Below are 18,732 nucleotides of genomic sequence, written 5' to 3'. Positions count from 1 at the left end.
CTGCATGTGTGTAGTAGGGTGTGTAACTGTAGCAGGAGAATCATCCAATGTTAATGTTGAATACAAACTCATCCATGCAGTATGAGCATGTGTGAAAGTGTATCATTACCATGTCATATTCTCACAGTGTCATTGTAACAGAATTATTTTGTCAGTCCACCCAGTCTGAGTACATTCTTCCTGTCATGCTTTACAGGTGGACCAGAGCCTTACACCGTGGGAGAGGTGGCACACTTCGACGACCCCGATACCTACAGTGAGTGTTGCCTGAGTGCTATTTGATATATTTATTTGGCAATGACGCAAAATGGACTACTGTGTGTTCAAGAGAAATCATGATGTGATGCGCTGGCCGTTCATTGCCATTGTCGTGTTAGTGTGATATCAAATTGGACTTATGTTTCTGTTAAGCAACACCTAGCCATCTCTGAGATTGAGGGGCTGTAGGACATTCCAGTTGGGCCGCAATGGGGAATGGGATGAGTTACTTAGAATACACTGGTCAAAGTAAGACTTGGTCGGGGACTTGACATGAACTGAGTCTGCATATCAGACTGACAGTCTCCCATATAGCTTAGGCACATGGCTGTGATGAAAAGTGCATCTTCCTAGTTGAGGATGGACTGTGCACACTGTAGGTTGGATCTTCCGGGGGCATGTACTTACACAAGCTGAACTAGGAGTGTGTGTGACTTGAGTGCAATGGCCTATGTGTTCTGTTGAATCATGAGAATGGGTGTTCCACCTCCTCTGTGTGTGTAGTAAAACATGCCTCACTGATAGTATGTCATGTTGGCAAAAGTCATATCATTGTGACATGTGTGGTCCATGGATGTCACAATGTTTGCCTAAGTCCAACGTGTTGCTAGCCATTCATAGGTCTTGTGTGTGAAGGCACATACTTGGTGAACGTTCAATACACTCCTGGGTGTGCATTTCACATGGGATTGGTGGTTGTTCTTCCCACACCACCCTCAACGACTGGGATGTTAATGTGAAACAGGCTACCTTGGACTGTAGCAACCAGTATCTCACACTTACTTGACACCTTTTGTGTCGTGAGTCAGAACCTAGGGCCAGATGTGCCAAACTGTGTACAAGTTGATAAACTCATAATTATTGTGTGTGAGTTGCAAACATCTGTTTCCTATTCCGAAATGTATTAGGTGATCATGAAAATATATGGGAGATTTTATTCCTAATCCTAAATATGAAGGCTTTTTCCAGTCCTATTTGCAACTGACAGTGGTATGCAAGTCCATTTGCAATGGAGTTTGTGGTTGCTAAGTGAGTCGCAGTTATCATCCACTTTAAGTGGATGGTAACCCACTTGCTAGCAGTAAGGGGTCCCCATTGTAACCCATCACCTTTCCGAGTGTACCAAAATAATCCTGTACAAAACAGGCAGTGGTCCTTGGGACCACTGCGGCCCGTATTTATAATTTTTTTGCACCACATTTGCCCAGCTTTTTGACGCCAAAACGGCGCAAACTTACAAATTACAATTGGAATTTGCAATTTTGCGCGGCTTTTGCGTCAACAAGTGACGCAAATGCGGCGCAACAACAAATATAAATACGGGCCTAAGTGCCTTAAATTATTCAATATTGAAATTGTCGTAATTTATTTCTAAGTGCTGCTCATTTCCCGTTGAGGTAAACGGCCTACACTTGGGGAACATGTTCTGCGTTATTTCCAAGCGGTCACGGACATGGAGGTCTGCTGTTCCCAGCAGGCCTCCATCCCCGTGAGTGCCCATAGTTGCAAAGGTGGAGCAACTTGCAACCCACATCATTGATGTAAATGAGGTGGCTCTTAGCAACCCCATAGCAACTCACAGACGGTGTCAGATACCCCATTCTGCATTGCAGATTGTTCGTCCCATTTCCCATCTTCCTACATCTGGTCCCTAGTGTAGACATTGGGTTATAGCCCATTGGTTCAATCTTAGCACACAACCAATTCCAGATGGCTTAGAGTGAGGAGTGTGATAGTTATCACATATAGTGACATATGTAGTGAAGTAAGTATGCGGAAGAGGTGCAGCCATGATGTACAAAACCGTAGGGATGATTAGGATGAGTAGTGTAGGGTGATGTCATCCATCATGTAGAGACCTGGATATTCTAGGTGTGATATGCCCTTATGTATGCATGCTTCACATGTACTTCCTCTGAGCCCTTCTGTGAACTATGTTGTGACAATTGCTGCAACCTATACATTTCTAGTAATGTACAAATAACCCATTGTGCTATCCCACCCAATGCAAAGCCAAAGGTAAATATCTGCCTTTTCTCTTCACAGCTGCTAACATGAGGGCGGCCGATCGCATCCATTTTGAGCGGCGTGCCATCCGTTACAGGCACATCCTGCAGGTGCAGTCTGGGTATCGGCGGATGGGCCGCAGGTATCACTCCGAAAGGGCCTCCGGGGCGTGGTGGGCCACACCACAGCCTCCAACAAGTGTGCCACCTACAGCCACCAACGACACAGCCACCAGGTCTGGCCCAGTGGTCCCATCTACTTCGGCTGCCATGGACCCGCTGCATGCAGCACGACCTGGACCCAGCCGTGTGCTGGCAGCAGGACAGTCACATGTCCCACCAACAGCTGCCACTAGCTCGACCTCTGCTGGCACACAAACCCTCCCCACAGACCCTCCCGTGGACCCTGCAGCCTTCCAGGCATTGTCCCAGAAAGTGGACAAACTTTTGAGGAAGGTGGACAACCTGACTGATGACATGAACTATGTAAAGACCCGGGTCCGCGACATCAGGCGCACACTAAGGAGTGCAAACGTCTAGTTCGTTTGCCCTCTTAAACTTTTATCCCTCCCCTCTCACCTCTTTCCTTTTTTTCTCCTGTTAGTTGGGCTTTGGGGATTAGTATTAGGATTAGGATAGGTATGTAGCTTAGTTAGTGTTAGGGAAGAGGGTGGGGGGTCCTTGTTATTTTTCTCAAATATTTGTGTGTGGGTGGGTGGGTGGGGGGCAATGTTGGGATTCATGTTTAATAAAACAAAAAAACAAAAAAAATGTAAAACAAAAAAATAAAAAAAATTATCTGCTTGTTTAGGATAGTGTAGTATGTGTGTAGGTTAGTATGTTTTGTCCTGCATGTGTCCTGTCTCATAATGGTGGGTGGGGGGTTGATGTTTAGATCGTTTCGTTACATGTGTAGAGTAAGTTTAGCTTAGGTTAGATAGGGACAGTTGTGGGTTATTAGTAGTCAGGTTAGATTAGTGTAGGTGTACCTTTCCCTTAGTTGCCTCTTGTAGTACTAGATATAAATAAATATTTTGTTAACCCTTTACTTGATGCGTTAGGTGCTACTTTATCATGGCCTTGACATCCATGTTGCAGAATGATTTAGTGTGACATTTGTGTCCAATGCTCAGCATCCCCTGGGAATGGATGTTTAACATCCCATCTACCCGTGTGCTCACTTGTTAAGTATCCTCAAATTGGGAGACTCCCCATTGGTAGTGTGCATTGTACACCAAGCTTTTGTTATGATATGTGTCCAACTTCACAAAGAGTGCTTCATTACATGTCAATGTGGGTTAATTGTTAGGTCGGACAGCAGTGTGAAGCTCAGGGAGATCTTTGTAGATGAGGAGTTGTTCACACTCATGTATTGCTGCTTTCATTGCTGAGCTACATCATGTGTGTACTGAAGCAGCATGAATTTCCTTCATGGAAGCCTACTCTGTAAGGGAAGTTAATGCAGTGTGATTTGTACACGATTCATTACATTAAGCGGCATCCATTCTTATTTAAGTCTTGCATGGAGCCTACATTTCCCAGACACCATTTGCTCTCTGGAATAGCGATAGATGGTGCATCATTCTGACCAACACAGCATGATTGTGTGTGCTTAGTTCCTTCCTCAGTTATTTCCCTCAGTATGGTAGGGCTATGATGCAATCCTGGCCAATGCACAGATGGATCTGAATATATGACATCAGGACAGTAGTATAGAGATTCAACAGGGTTGCCACACAGCCACTTTGGAGTTAGGTACTGCACAGTTGAAGTGTGAAATGACACAGAGACACAATAGGTGAGCAAGTGCGATTTATTTACAGGTGTTGTAGTGCAAATTGTCCATTCAACATTTTGGCAGAGTCCGTTCTGGGGCATCATTTCTTGGTGAGCCTATAGAAGGTGTCAGTGCAGAGGGACAGGATTACCAAATTGTAGGAGAGAGACATTCACTGGCAATGTGGACAAGTCAAACAGTGGATTGCCAAACAGTCATTGAGTGTAGGTGTTCAGAAACTGGGCTTTGACTAAACGCAGGACCTTGGTCAGAGTAGGCCATGGTGCAGGGACTAGGGCTTCCGGGTACTCCTCCGTGTGAAGGTTATCTGTTCCACGTCTTCTTCTTCTGATGTGTGTGTTGCCTCCTCTGTCCTTGTTGTTGTTGGTTGTGAAGGGGCAACACACACCTCAGTGTTAGAAGACATGGACGCAGACATCCCGGGGGCTAGTCCCTGTGGACTTAGGAAGGGCAATACTGCAGCAAGGAGGGCCTGCTGGTTTCTCAGAATGGCAGCCACATCCCGATGGTAGGCAGCCAGGTCAGCCCTGAGGGGTTCGATGTTGCATTCGTGCACCCGTTGACTGGCTTGCATTCTTAGTTGTTCCGTCAACTGGATGACAGCTGTGGCGATTTGCTTTTGAGTTTCTACAAGTTCCTGCATGTGCGATGTTAGTGCTTGCATCACAGCTGTCTGATCAGCAGGAGGGATCATGCACGAACGCACCCTCTCAAGGCTGGCTGCCATAGTTTGCATCCCCACCCGCACCTCCTTGGCCAGCTCCCGCTGGACCCCAACGACGGTTCTTTCAAAGCTGGTTCCAGTGTCGTCGGAGTCCTCAGCTGTGTTGGAGCTGGCAGGTATTACATTTGGGGTGGCAGGTGGGTCTACTGGGGTGGCTGCTTCTTCTGGGCTCCTCCTTGGGACTGAAGGTGGGGTTTGGAGGCTTCCTAAGACCATGTTGAGGGTTTGTGGGGAGAGGTTGATGGGGTCGTCATCGATGTCATCAGGGAAATCAGGGTCAGGCATATCGGCAGGAGATCCATGTTCCTCTGCAATGAAACAGGGTACAATTAGTGTGTCTGTGTTGTAACAAGTTTGCAAACAGTTACAGGCGTTTGGATGCCTTATCTTTGGTGTCTGTTTTTTTCTGGGTATCTGCTGTCCTTCATATGGGCATTGTTGTAGGCCTATGGCCCACCTGTGTGTCACATGTGTGATGTGGAGCTACCAGACTTGTCTGCCTAATTGCCGCTAGGTGTTGCTTTGTAACATTTTGTGAATAGGCATCTTTGTGTCCTACTAGTCCCTCCGTGATTAACTATTCTTATGTAGAGACATTTTCGAGGGTGTGTTCTCATTATCCGACCTGAGCTGACTTGCTTACGAGGCAGCAGGATAGCTAATGGTGTGATGGACTGAGTCTGACCCACTTTTAATTGACTCTGTCACCCTGATTCTTTCATTTTGCTCTAGCTAACTAGCATTGGCTCATGTCTCCCACAGCAAAGGAATGATTATACATCCGAGCGCATGACATCTTTGGAACTTTTCAGGGAAGTTGTGGTCACTCAGATCCCAACATCTTCACTCTTTTCCAGTATGAACTCATACACAAAAGTCAAAGACAGTATTTGTTTCATATGATGATCTCTTTGAACAACTGACTTGTCTATATTTAGGTGTGAGCCACAATAACCCAAATACTTCAACATGGTAGACTTGAAATAGTCAGCAGGAGAGTAAGACATTGGTCGAAAGCTATCATGGTGCCTAACAGTTTGTACTCTCCCTCTGCTTGTTCTATTTATAGCACAGCATGTTAAGCTTCTAGCCTGCCTGTCTGAATCACTGGGGAGACTTCATCCGTCATATCTGAGCAATGGCCTGTGATCTGGTTTTGCATCTGCAGCAAGGCAGGCAGCGTCTGGTGTTTCTCTGTTTGGAGACTCCCTCTTGTGTGTCTTGGGACAAGGAAGTGATTTTATAAGTCATAAGTCATGGTGATGAGATAGTTTCCCTACGCAGGAATGGCAAATCAGAACCCCTACCCCATCTATCCGCAAAGTACCAGACTGTATCCTTGACTGGGGCACAGAGTGTATCTGTTCTGGCACACTCCAGTGCAGATGTAGGCAAAACAGTGTGATTGGACTTATTAACAACACCCTAGGACTGGGTATTTGGTATATTTCCTGATAGGAAGGCCAATGAGAAGCATGTAGTGCAAAGTGCTCAGAGGCTCTTAGATGTGAGCATATGCGTAAGAGTACATTCAGGGTAAGGTGCAGAAAGGCCTACAGCCTGAGGCTAATGCGCAAAGTATACATTACACTTGCCAGAATACACATTGACTGACTGTGGGTGTTGTGAGTGCCCTGCCAACACACTTGCCTCTCAGGACCTGCCCCATTCACTTTTGATTCACATTGCATGCAGTGTACATGTTCCGTGCCATTTCCTATGCATGTTCATGTTTGGATGTGGTGTGGATGTAAACATTGTTGATGTTTGAAGATGAAGGTGGGTCATGTGTGTTTGATTGTATAAGCCTGTTTATCGTATGAAGGTCCGATTTGTTTGTCAGACTTTGCAGGTGTGTTGGAGTGACCAGTTGCCTATGTCTCCTCCTCAGGTGTTGTCTGAGCAGTATGACATTAGTGATGTAGCCTTGTTATCCAGGCATGTGAGGGACCCTGACGTATGCAGCATGTGTGTGTGGTTGGTGCTGTGTGGGTCCTATTGCTGTTTACTTTGGCTTATGTATGTGTCAGGTATGGACATTGGGCATTTGAGTGTACTGGAGCGTTTGTATTTTTACACTGACTTGTTGCGGATGTCAATGTCACCCCCTAATTTGTGTATGTATATTCCATGGGGAGGTTGCTGCCATTTGGTACTGTAGCTGCACAGAGATGAGAGGCGTTATTGTAAGGTGTTGTGGCAGTTACATTGCAGTTGTTGCTTTGTCTACTGGGTTACTGATAGGGACCTAGTTGCTGTAGGATAGATTTTACAAAACAAGTGCCTGGATGTGAGTTTGCTGTAGTGGCCTTCCTACCTGTCGCTGCTTTCCCTTGGCTCTATTGTTGTACTTACAGGATGTCCCCATGGGGCTGTACTTGTTGCTGTGTTTGGTGGTGCCCCAGCTTCAGTGTGTGCTAGGCATGCCCCCCTACTGTGCTCCTTTACCCATGCCACTCTATGTATATGCTGACTTACATGCATTGTGTAGTAGGTATTCCCCCCCTGGTTGCAGTTAACATTAGTGCATTATAATTCCCCATGCGACTTACCCTGCATGTGCATTGTGTCTTGGTAGTCTGCACTGTCCTGCCCTTGAATCCCTGTGACGATCTCCTCGGGGATGACGGCTGCAACCATCTCCTCCATGTGGTCCAGGGCCTCCTGTTGTGCTGGACTCCCACCTCCAGTCTGCATTGCTGCCTTCCTGTTCCTGGCCATTTTCTCTTTGGTCCTGCGTTTACAGTCATGCCAGCGTTTCTTACACTCAGTGACTGTGCGGCGTTCTTCAGCCACACTGTTGATCTTGTCCACTATTTGCTTCCATATGGCCTCTCTCCTACTGAGTGGCAATTTGGATGTTATGAAAAGTTGGTGCTGGTGTTCCGTCACCTCTCTCACCAGGATTTCCTGCTCCTCTTCACTGAAGCGACACTTTCTTTTCTTTTTTTGGTTATCCTGGTTTGTTTGTGGGACCTCTTGGCTGGTTCCTGGTCTGCTGTCATCATCCTGGGCTCTGTTGTGTCCACTGGGATCCATGTTGGCTCTCTGGTAACACTGCAGTTTTCGCGCTAGAATTTGACGCAATTGCGTGAGAAAAACCAGCGCTTTCACGATTGCGCTGTCGTAAATCGGCCCACGGTGATGTGCGTCGCCTTTACGTGGTTTTTCCTTACGACTTGACGCCGCTGTGTGCGTCCCAATATCCTGACGCCCACCTGTTGGTTGCGCCGCCGTACGTCAAAGTATAAATTTGACGCCCGCACGGCGCATCCAAATGGCGTTAGACGGCGCAAATTTTTTTGACGCAAAACTGCGTTAGCGCAGTTTTGCGTCAAAAAGTATAAATATGGGCCCAAAGATGTCAGGCCAGATGTAATACCATTTTGTATTGCGACTAGCAGTTTGTGAATTCCTGTGAATCGCAAATTGTGAGCCTTAATACAAAATTTAAAACAGTGTCCTCTACACTGTTAGCTATTCCCAAATGGGTCTCAAGGGACCTGCATCATTAATATCCATGAGGCAGGTTGCAAATTGCAACCCATTTGGGAATGGCCACACTAACACGGATGGTGGCCCGCTGAAGTCATCAGACTACTATGTCTGTGACTGCTTTTTAAATAAAGCATTTTTTCTTTAATGCAGCCAATTTTCTTTAAAGGAAAACCAGGATGCGTTTCAAAAACAAAAACGTTTTTAAGAGTAGGCAGTCGTCCATGGGACCTCTGCCTGCTCTTAAAAATGTTTGCCCTCTGCTCATAAAGAGGAAGGGACTCGTTCCCGTTTGCAGATGGGTTACCACCAACCTGAAGGTGATGGTAACTGTGAATGTTTCGCGACTGCATTCCCAGTCATAAATCATTCTTACATCTCCCTGCAAGTCGCAATTAGGAAGAAACGCCCTTGGCACACCCCTTCTATAGCGAGTCAGAAAATGGGGATTGTACATGCCAAAAGCATATTACCTGTCGCAAACAGCTGGATGGGCCGTTTCCGACCAGTAAAAGCCTTTGTACATCTAACCCATCATCCATTAGGCCAGCATCAAGTCAATAGAGCAAGTCATGGTTCTTTCTAGATTAAACTATGTGGATGCCCTTCTTACTGACTGATCTAAGATCCATCTACCCACTTTAAAGCTACTCTTGTACTCAGCTACTTTGAGCTTTGACCACCTAAATGCATTTTGATCCCTCTTTAATATCTCTTTATTGATGCAATATGCATCTTAAAGGATGCAAAAATTGCACATATCAGTCTTCAAGCTAAATTGACCTAATCTCTAGGTGAGAAACTGAAAGTCATAAATGGCGAACAATCCCTTTTAAGTTTGAAAATATTCATTCAAGGCACTTTGGAAAACAGGAAATTATATCTGAATCCCTTTTGAATTCTGTGCCAAGGCATGAAGCTCAATTCATCTATACCTTGTAGGACTTCCCTCCATATTACTTTCAATTCTCTTAGGCACTAAGGCTGTGATGTCAGGGGGCGGGGGTTATAGATGTGTCAGTCCCCTTCATATAGCGTTCACTGCACTGTGGATGCCATCCTGCTATGCCAGTAAGTGCAAGCAACAGTGCAGTCTGGCCAACAGAAATGTTGCGCTCCACATCCGGAACTTCCTCAGACATTACTACTGGATGGACGGTGACAGGAACAGATGTACCTGGGATGAAGGAGACACCAGCTCTTTTAGGGGCTGGGTGTTGGCCAAGATTGGGGGAACAGTAGGAATGGTGCTGAGCTTCCCGGTGGTGGTGGACAATGTTGTAAGTCCATGAGGTGGTGTTGGGCCCACCACCATTTGGGGCTGCTTTCCTGTGGAGGCCTCCAAGTCCAATGAGGTTGAGTCCTCCTCTCCAGTCCCATCACCCTCCATGCTGCTTGGTCCTTCAAATTCTCCGCAGACACCTGCTCCCTCACCTTTATGGCCAACATTCCCTTGCTTGTATTTGAGGATGCTGATAATAAAAAATTCAAAATGAAGTCAATACATATGTATGTCCACAATCTGTGACTTCATGTGACTACTGCGTCTTTACTATCTCAGATGGGACACCCGTAGTATAATCTGTATCAATAGTTTAGGCCTACATGGCCCTGGCTTAGTGGATATTTTCAATATGTACTCCTATTAGAAAATGTATTGTTTATCCAATCCTTCATTGTCTACAATGTCTACCATAAATATCCCCTGATTGGTCTTATATGCAGGTCACAATCCAGGGTGAAACATGTGAATATTTCTGAAAATATACCAACCACTTTAATGTAGAGCTTGATTTCACACGTAATAAATGGTCATGGGTATAACTACCATATACAGAACATAGACATATTCATTACCTGCACATTTTGTCCTCTAGCAGCTGACTCACAACAATTGGATATCTGAAACTGCTTTATAATCTTCTTAAAGGTTGTGGTACGCTAAGCATGGCTGTGTGAGTCGGTTAGTTTGCCAGGGCACAATACCTTTTACATTTGGTGATCTTATGCAGTCAGGGTCTGATTCACAAAGGTAAACTTACACTTTAGTATAAGTTTAGGTTCTTCAAAATGCACAAACTCATTTTATTAGTAGTATCTATAAGACTTAGGAATCTCTGTATTCATGGTGGGGACTCATTACTTAAAATGATAGGCATGTCTGACCTTTTATGTGCATAGTTTCTTCTACGAGTGCAGAGGCTCCACATATGTGAAGATATTACCCGTAAAATTAGTTTGCGCATACCAAAGGAACCTAAACACACTAAAGTATAAGGTTTCCTCTGTGAATCAGTCCCTTAAAAAGGATATCTGCTTATATTGTGCTGTTCCCACACTAATGTAATAAGTTAGTAGGAAAAATGACTACATATTTACCAAAAACATGGGTTGATTGTAGATGTTGTACACTTTTCAGATTTTGAGAACAACCATTTTATTTATAAAATGTATTTAATGTAACGTGTATTTCAGAACCTTCAGTATATCACACACGTTGCACAACGTTGCACAGATAGGAGTCTCAATTTTCCCTCTGAACTTTTAATTAATATACAGTTTTTAATTGATGTAATAAAAGTTAGCTAGAGAAACCAACCTACATATAGATTGTGAAACTCTAAATCTGTTTTTGTAGACACATTTGTTGCATGTACATATCTGTTTTTTCCATGTGACACAGCCTCATCTGACTACGGAAATCACATTAGTATGGGTGAATATAATAAAATAGGTATACCAATTCTAAGTACTTGCATATTACATACTTACAACAGAATGTAAATGCGTTTTCAATGTTGCACTGCTACAACATATACTCCTACTAATATAGTTGGTCTACAAAATAAAAAGTTTATTCATTCAACAATCCACACACAGAACATCTGAGTTACCAACTTTTTGTTGCTCTCTGGCCCTCAGCTTCCCATCAATCAGTGGATAGGCCATTGGCAATATGTGGGCCATTGGGGGGGTCAGGGTGTGCCATACTTGCTGCTGCTGAGGGAGGACTTCCTCATCTCGACACCATCTTGGTCCAGCAGTGCCGCTCCCCCGATCCCTTACAGCAATGTAGGCTTCGGCACCCATGGACTGAAAAGTCTGCAATTTTGCTGCAATGGCCCTCCAGATGCTCTTCATGCCCTTCTGGTAATGATGGCTGACCTATGATATGAAAAAAACAAAATGTAGAACAAGTGTTAGAGGTCTCACCAGATTTATATTTATAACTTCCAAACAACCAATGTTTGTTGACGACAATTTAAGAGAAAACACTTTTAAGTGTTTTGCCTACAAATGAGTAGGGCATACTCAGCTACCTTAGTTTAATTCACCTAATTTTAGTGTGTACACTTATTTATACATATGTGTGTGTAACATAAATATGTACACATATAATTCAGGACAGAATACAAATATACATCCTAAATCACTTTTTGGGGGGTTTCTGAATTATATGCAATTCTCAAATGAACTGTTCATCAGAATACCAACTCTGTATATATAATAGTTTATCGTATAACACATAAAATAAATTGTAACTATGAGTTGCTAACTACAACCTCTAGATATGTATGTTTTTCATTTGTAGCCTTATAAATAGGAAAAGTGTACATATTTATCCCTAACCTTTGTATATGTACTTTAAGGCCACAATCGCTGTGTGGCTCTTAATCTCTGCCACTGTGTACACTATATGAACATTTAGAAGATCAAGCAAATTTGTTCTTACAGAATAAGCACGTCTGCCTTGTAATGTTCCAATTTTAATGTATATAAAACTATAAAACTATAAAAGGTAAAAATACTCAAGTATGTCATACCACCATGTGAGCACATTGAACATGCAGCAGTGACAGAAATGCACTTAAGCAATGTAAATGTGAACAAAATATGAATAGCTACTTTCATATAACTCAGAGCCCATCTTGTTCATCTAAAGTTAATTTAACATGTCACATCTCAATATTGTTTAATTGACACAATTTAGGGCTATCTGTGAAAAAAAAGAAAATTGTGTTGACAGCAGAAAACTATTAGAAATAATGTCCTTACCTGTTGCTGTGGCATCCAAGACAGTCAGGTGTACTGGGACAGGACCTCATTAGTTAATATCTCTAACTCATCTGGAGTGAAGTTAGGGGCCTTTTCACCAGTAGTTTCGGCCATGGTTGCTAACATTTGAGGTGGAGAAGAAAACTCATTGGAGTTTGAACAGTACCAAAGTTTGGATGCAAGTGAAAATCAAAGGTGAACACCACTGTGATGTACACATGCATCAATGGATATATTACAAAACATTTGGATATTGGTAAAGTGATCATCCTATGCTAAACTATTGGTGTATACTACATTGCCAGAGGTTATGAGATATTCTATTTCCGTCTGTCATGACAAAGAGGTCAGGCACTCGTCATTTACAGAAGGAATGCTTGAAAAATATTAGGAAAATCCCTAACAACACCTAAACTGGTGGCTTATGTGGCAAAACACCATTAATCACAAAAATGTGCTCTTGTTGAAGGCTAACATTCTTTGTGTACAATGGTAGAAGTGAACTGTATATCTATATTATAGGCAGTACTGTTCCAACCTCCACTGACAAATTTTTAAATTTAACCTAAAAAATAAACAGGAAAAATCATACATAGTGAAAAGGTAATCTTCTCCATTCCTGATATGATTTTACAGATTTAAATAATATATGACCTTCTGTGAGTGTTCATTCTTTTTTATTTTCCCTTTCAGTTTTGTAAAGTATACATTGCAAAATGTGTAATTAAACCCCTTTTTTTGCCGAAGGTAAACACATTTAGGGGAAAATGTAATTCATATGTATGTGTAGTGAGGTGAGAGTAATAATCAATAACTTCATAATGTTTTTGTATTCCATAGTAGAGAAAATAGTAAAGAAAATGAGTTATGTTATTTAATGTATAAGTATACTCATCGTTTTAAATATTGTATTTCAGAGACATCCTCCAACCTCCACAGACCAAACCTGCCAGAGTGCATAGACAGCATCCTATAATGTTGTGCCCTTTTCTTGACATTTCCACCATGCAGGAATGTGAAATTATCAGGAAATTCACCATGAACCACCAAACTATCTTGGATTGATGCAATCAGCTTGAGCCACAACTTCTATGTCTGAACCTAAATCCTACAACAACTGCACCTGTAGGAGAATGCAATAGCATGTCCTAAGCAACATTTATCGGTGTACTGCAGGAATTCATGGCAGTGATGCTGACAGGAACAGCTTCACCTGATTTGCCAAGTAGTGCTGATCACTTTAATAATGTGAAAGCGTAATTGTGTGAATTGGGTTCATTTCACATTCCATAGGTGCCATTGATGGAACACACATTGCCATGGTACCACTACACAAGAGGTAATAAGTGCCCTGCAACAAGAAACAATTTGGTAAAGGTGCAATGGTTTGCCTACGTGATCTGTACATTGCCAGCGTGTGTATGTGATTCCCTGGATCCATCCATGATTCTTTCGTGCAACACAATAGCAGTATACAACAGCAAAAGGTACAGCTTGGAAATGTGAGAGCCTGGCTTGTTGGTAAGGGCTCTCTGTGATTATATGTGATAATCCCATAATTTTGATATGTCACCCTTGCTAAATTTTCTAAAAATTACATTATGTTCATATTTTATGTTTTGTTGGAGACTGAGCATATCCAAATAGACTTTGGTTGTTACCACCACTGAGAAATCCAAAAATTCCTGGGGAATCTGCTTCAATGAGGTGCATGGTAAAACATGTAGACCTGTGAAGCGTTTTTTTGAGCTCCTGAAAGCTAGATTCCATTGTCTGGATAAGTCTGGTGGAGCCCTCCTCTACTCACATGAGAAAGTGTGCAAGATAACAGTGCAGTGGTCTGTTATATGCTCCTTAACATTGCCCTGTGGTGTAACATTCCATTTATCCAAGATGACAATGGGAAACAGCCCTTACCATGAAGTTATTACCCTGAATTATTTTTATATCACACTTACGTTTACCATGCAAGTCTTTACCACACAAGTATTTACATTGGTCATCAGTAGCATAAAAGAAGCGTTGATTTATTGAATGGGCACGTTCCCTTATTTGTGCTATACAGATGTAACATCTTGTAAAAGTGTTCCTGTTGTGGTACTTTGTTTTGTTCTAACATTTTAATATTTTTTCACTGCTGGCATCTTTGCAGTATGTATTTTTATGAATGGCTAATACTCTGGTGTTATATATATTTATTTATATGCATATATACGTATGTAATGTGATGGTAAAGGTAAATTCCTAAAATGTGAAATCTGCATATATAGTAAAACATGAAGAGCAGAACTGGATAATTTTATTAAATATAATGAATCATTTTTTATTCTGGAAAACACCAAAATGTGCATCATTTTGCAGATAACCCATGAACTTTTGTTTTAATATGTCTACTGAGCCATGAATATTGTAAAATGATATATGTGGGTTTTATTTGAAAAGTTGAAAATAAATGAACCTTTAAAAACACATTTGACAAAACCAGCAGAATTAGAAGAGTAGCACAACAAACTATTTAAATGTATTGAAAAATATTAAATATTTTGAAATCGACATGTATAATGATTAAGTTGGGAATAGAAAACCAGGAAAAAATGTCCAAGTTCTCAAAAATAACAAGTTAACTATCAAAAACAAAATAGACCATCATGATTGATGAGATCTTTACGCGTCCAATCAAAAATATTTAGAAAGCATGCCCAAACTAAATATAATCCTCAGAATGCAAGTGTACTTTAAAGAATTGTCCCAAAAGTCAGTGTTGCAGATTCACAGGAGAAAATTATTTGCACCTCTTGGTGATGGTTTTGGTGAGATCCTTTCCCACTGGTCCTGATGATTAGCCTCCTCCTCAGGACTGTTGACTGAACAGTTGCAGACCTAGAGGTGATGGCAGGTGGTTCCTGGGGTTGCAGGGTCTCCTTCTCTGTGGAAGAGGCTGTTGTAAGTTCCGCTGATGTTGTGGGTCCACAGAACGTGATAGATGGCTCACAAATAGCCCTGCATATGTCCCTAAACCCCTCTTGCACCACCCCAGACAATGAGCTCTGGACAGATATTTGCCTTTTAGTGAGGTCATTGTGCTCCTTCTACAACTGCTTAATGTCACTCATGAGCTCGTTGTTGTCTCTGAAGAGCTCTATGATCTAGCCCCTCTGTACTTCATGCCAGGAGGCTGCACCAATGATGTTGTAGTCCATAGTTCCCTAAAACCATGAGCATCAGTAGCCTCACTCTGCTGTTCAAATAGTGGCTTCCCCCTGGCCACAATGCCCTATTGCTTTGGCATGGTTGGCTCCATCACACTGGGTCCTGGTTCACCTGCAGATGTTGTAGGAGTTTCAATTGCCAAAACAGGAGCCAAAACTGGGGTGCGCACTGTAGGTGTAGATTGTGATTTTGGGCCACAGGGAGAAGTGACAACTACTGGCTGTTGTAGAGGAGGAGACATTATAAGGCTGTTATATGTTGTGACAGGCACAGTGAGATTCACTCTAGCACCCTGTTAGACAGATCTAATGGACTAGGCTGCTCCTCATCCAGAACAGTACCAGTAAGCGTTGGGTCCTCACTGAAGTCTTCTGCACAAATTTGAACAGTGGTCGAAACTGGAGGTGTGGTTTCAGAACTTTCTGTTCTGCGAGCTGGTTGTACAATAGGTAATTGCATAATGATTGTTATTGTGTGTAATAGTATAGGTGTAATGGTAAGTCTCAAACTTTTTACATTTATAATTCATATTTACAGAATTTGAAAGTTGGACACAGCATTGATAAACATGCTACTTTTTGGATTTTAAGGGAGAGGAGAGTTCAAAATAAATTTCTTTGTTGCATCAATTCACACTTATCCAGTCAGATGCACAATTACAAACAATTACTAAGTAGGAAGAAGTAATATGGTAAATATATCTGTTTACTTAAATATATATCTATTACGTCACGCTTATAAGTCATCTGCCTAGAGTGATATCCAATCTTTTATTATGTTAAACTCCCTTACTCTACCAGATATTGTCTTTGGTATTTAATATTTGAAAACTACATCGTATTCATTTGACATATATATGACCTGAGACATAACTTGTATGGGAAAGCAATCACATGTGAATACTTAAGAGTGTTATATACACAATAGGCCCCATGGTTCACATAATAATGCAACATAGACACAAGCAATCTTTCTTAAACTATGAAGAGGTTGAACATGGATTGATGGAAGAATCTGGCTTTGAAGACATGTTTTATTAGTCTGAGATATGGTATGATGAAAACTAACAAACCACATAAACCTATATTATCTGTTTGAAATCATTATGCCAACTGTTTAGACATTGACCACTAACGGGGTAGCTGATTGTGTGTACTGCACTGAAGAATGACTCCATGTAGGTTATTGTGATATAGAAAGGGTGATGTTAAAATACACCTGCATGAATTATTTAAAGGACCACTTAAGCATAAACTTACAAAAGAAAAATATATTTTGTAAGTTTACACCGCTTCTGTGTCACAAAATTATGCAAAGGCGGCACTAACGTTCCATAAATCAGGCCCTAAGTGCTTCAGGCCCTGATCACTGGCATAATGTTGACTTCATATACTTAAGTGAAAAACCACAAATATCAATGTTAAAAATATTGGGGCTCATTACGAGTTTGATGGGCCAACCGTTGGCCCGCCATACCTGTAGGGAGGAGACCACTACAAAGCTAGAAGTTTCCCCCCCAGGACTGTTACAATGTTTCCACTGTGCTGACGGGTGAAAACCTCTGTATTAGGAGGTTTCTGCCAGTCAGCCTGGTGGAAACAGTGTGGGGCCATTGGCCTCTGCTCCTCAGGGAGTTGAGGCCAATGCCGTCACATGGAGGGTGCAGGGCCTTGAGGCCCCTGTATGGCCTACCACATGGTCATGGGCAGTGCAGGGGCCACCCTGTGGCCCCCAGCACTGCCTTTCCACCAGCCTTTTCATGGCAGGGACCGTGCCATGAAAAGGCTGGCGGAAAGGGAAGTCATGATCAGCACGGTGGTGCTGAACTCAGCGCTGCCGTGGCTAACCACGACTTTGACCACCAGGAGTGCGGTAGGCCGACCACCCCCGCAAGCTTGGCCTATTGATTTTCACTTACATCAAAAGCAGAAATATCGGGAAACAAATGTAGCCTTTAAAAAAATATATACTATGTCAAAAATGTAAATTCACACAATACCGACTATTTTACCAAATCATTGCATTATTAATACATTTTTATAAACACTTTTTTTTACCTAAAACAATTATTTAAAAACAACCTAAAGCATTTTAAACATATTTAAATAAAAAACAAACTATATTACATCACCAAAAATATTTACCATTCAACCCAAATATATTAGATAGATAGATAGATAGATAGATAGATAGATAGATAGATAGATAGATAGATAGATAGATAGATAGATAGATAGATAGATAGATAGATAGATAGATAGATAGATACACAAATACAATTATATTCAAAACTATCAAACTATATATCTTACGTTATTCTCCAACTGCCAGGGTCATAATGTGTTGATTGTACCACCTGGAGTGCGGCAGTCCAACCGCCATCGCTAGTCTGGCAGTCCTTGGACCGCCAGACTCATAATAAGGCTCTTACTGGTAAACAAACTTTAAAATATAAAATAGCAAATAACACTCTCCAGTTTCTACCTCTTTACCTGTACTTCCTAAAAGAAAACACTTTGACTTTGAAAAGGGATAGGCTGCCAGAGAAATCACTAGTATCACAAACCAGCAAAAAGATATTGTTAAGTATACATAAATTATTAAAAAATATAAACTCACCCAAATAGCTAATAAAAATTAAAATACCAACCTCAGCCTCTACAAACTACCAACAAATGAACCTTTTAAATGCAAATGGCATTTTTTCTTCCAACAGAAATTAAAGCACTTGCTCCACATTAAAACACCCCCACAGGAAAGTCTGGAAAGAGTGTGAAACATCCTAATAGAACACACGTAAGTACTAGGAACAGAAGTAGTTATATATTTTTTTATGTAAATAACAAACAAATAAACCTTTAAATATTTTATACATTTACACTAGTACACTACTTTCAGATACAATAACAGGGACAGACAAATATATGACATCCCAGAAAGGAAAGCAGTTACTAAGTCACATGGGCCACGCCTACAACCAAGAAGGACCCTCAACAGAAAATGTAAGTTGGAAATGTACCAAATATTATTCCAATACATGCTATGGGATGGACAACATCCCAAGATGTTGTAGTTCATGTGAGAGAACAAAACCACTACCCCAAATGTGACAGAAATAGAAGTAAGGGAGGTATTGAAGGATATAAAAGAGGTGAACACTAGCTCCCAGAAGTTCACACAACCTG

General features: G+C 41.8%; 1 protein-coding gene across 4 annotated transcripts in view; it reads right to left on the bottom strand.

Moving 5' to 3' along the window:
- The window catches only part of TFEC (transcription factor EC), a 612,796-nt gene that overhangs the window by 367,600 nt on the left and 226,464 nt on the right, over positions 1–18,732 (bottom strand). The window contains exons 2-3 of one of the 4 annotated variants that reach the window (XM_069228932.1): positions 12,338–12,456; positions 11,180–11,446 (exon numbers count right to left, since the gene is read on the bottom strand). The exons of 2 other annotated variants lie outside the window; for them this stretch is intronic. In XM_069228932.1, coding sequence (XP_069085033.1) covers positions 11,180–11,446; positions 12,338–12,352 — 282 coding nt within the window. In that variant the 5' untranslated portion in view covers positions 12,353–12,456. The remainder of the gene's footprint in view (positions 1–11,179; positions 11,447–12,337; positions 12,457–18,732) is intronic. One more of the 4 variants, XM_069228931.1, reaches the window with a different exon arrangement.

The sequence above is a fragment of the Pleurodeles waltl genome, chromosome 4_1, assembly GCF_031143425.1.
Source record: "Pleurodeles waltl isolate 20211129_DDA chromosome 4_1, aPleWal1.hap1.20221129, whole genome shotgun sequence".
In the NCBI taxonomy this organism is placed as follows: domain Eukaryota; kingdom Metazoa; phylum Chordata; class Amphibia; order Caudata; family Salamandridae; genus Pleurodeles; species Pleurodeles waltl.
This window is presented reverse-complemented; position numbering and strand designations above follow the sequence as displayed.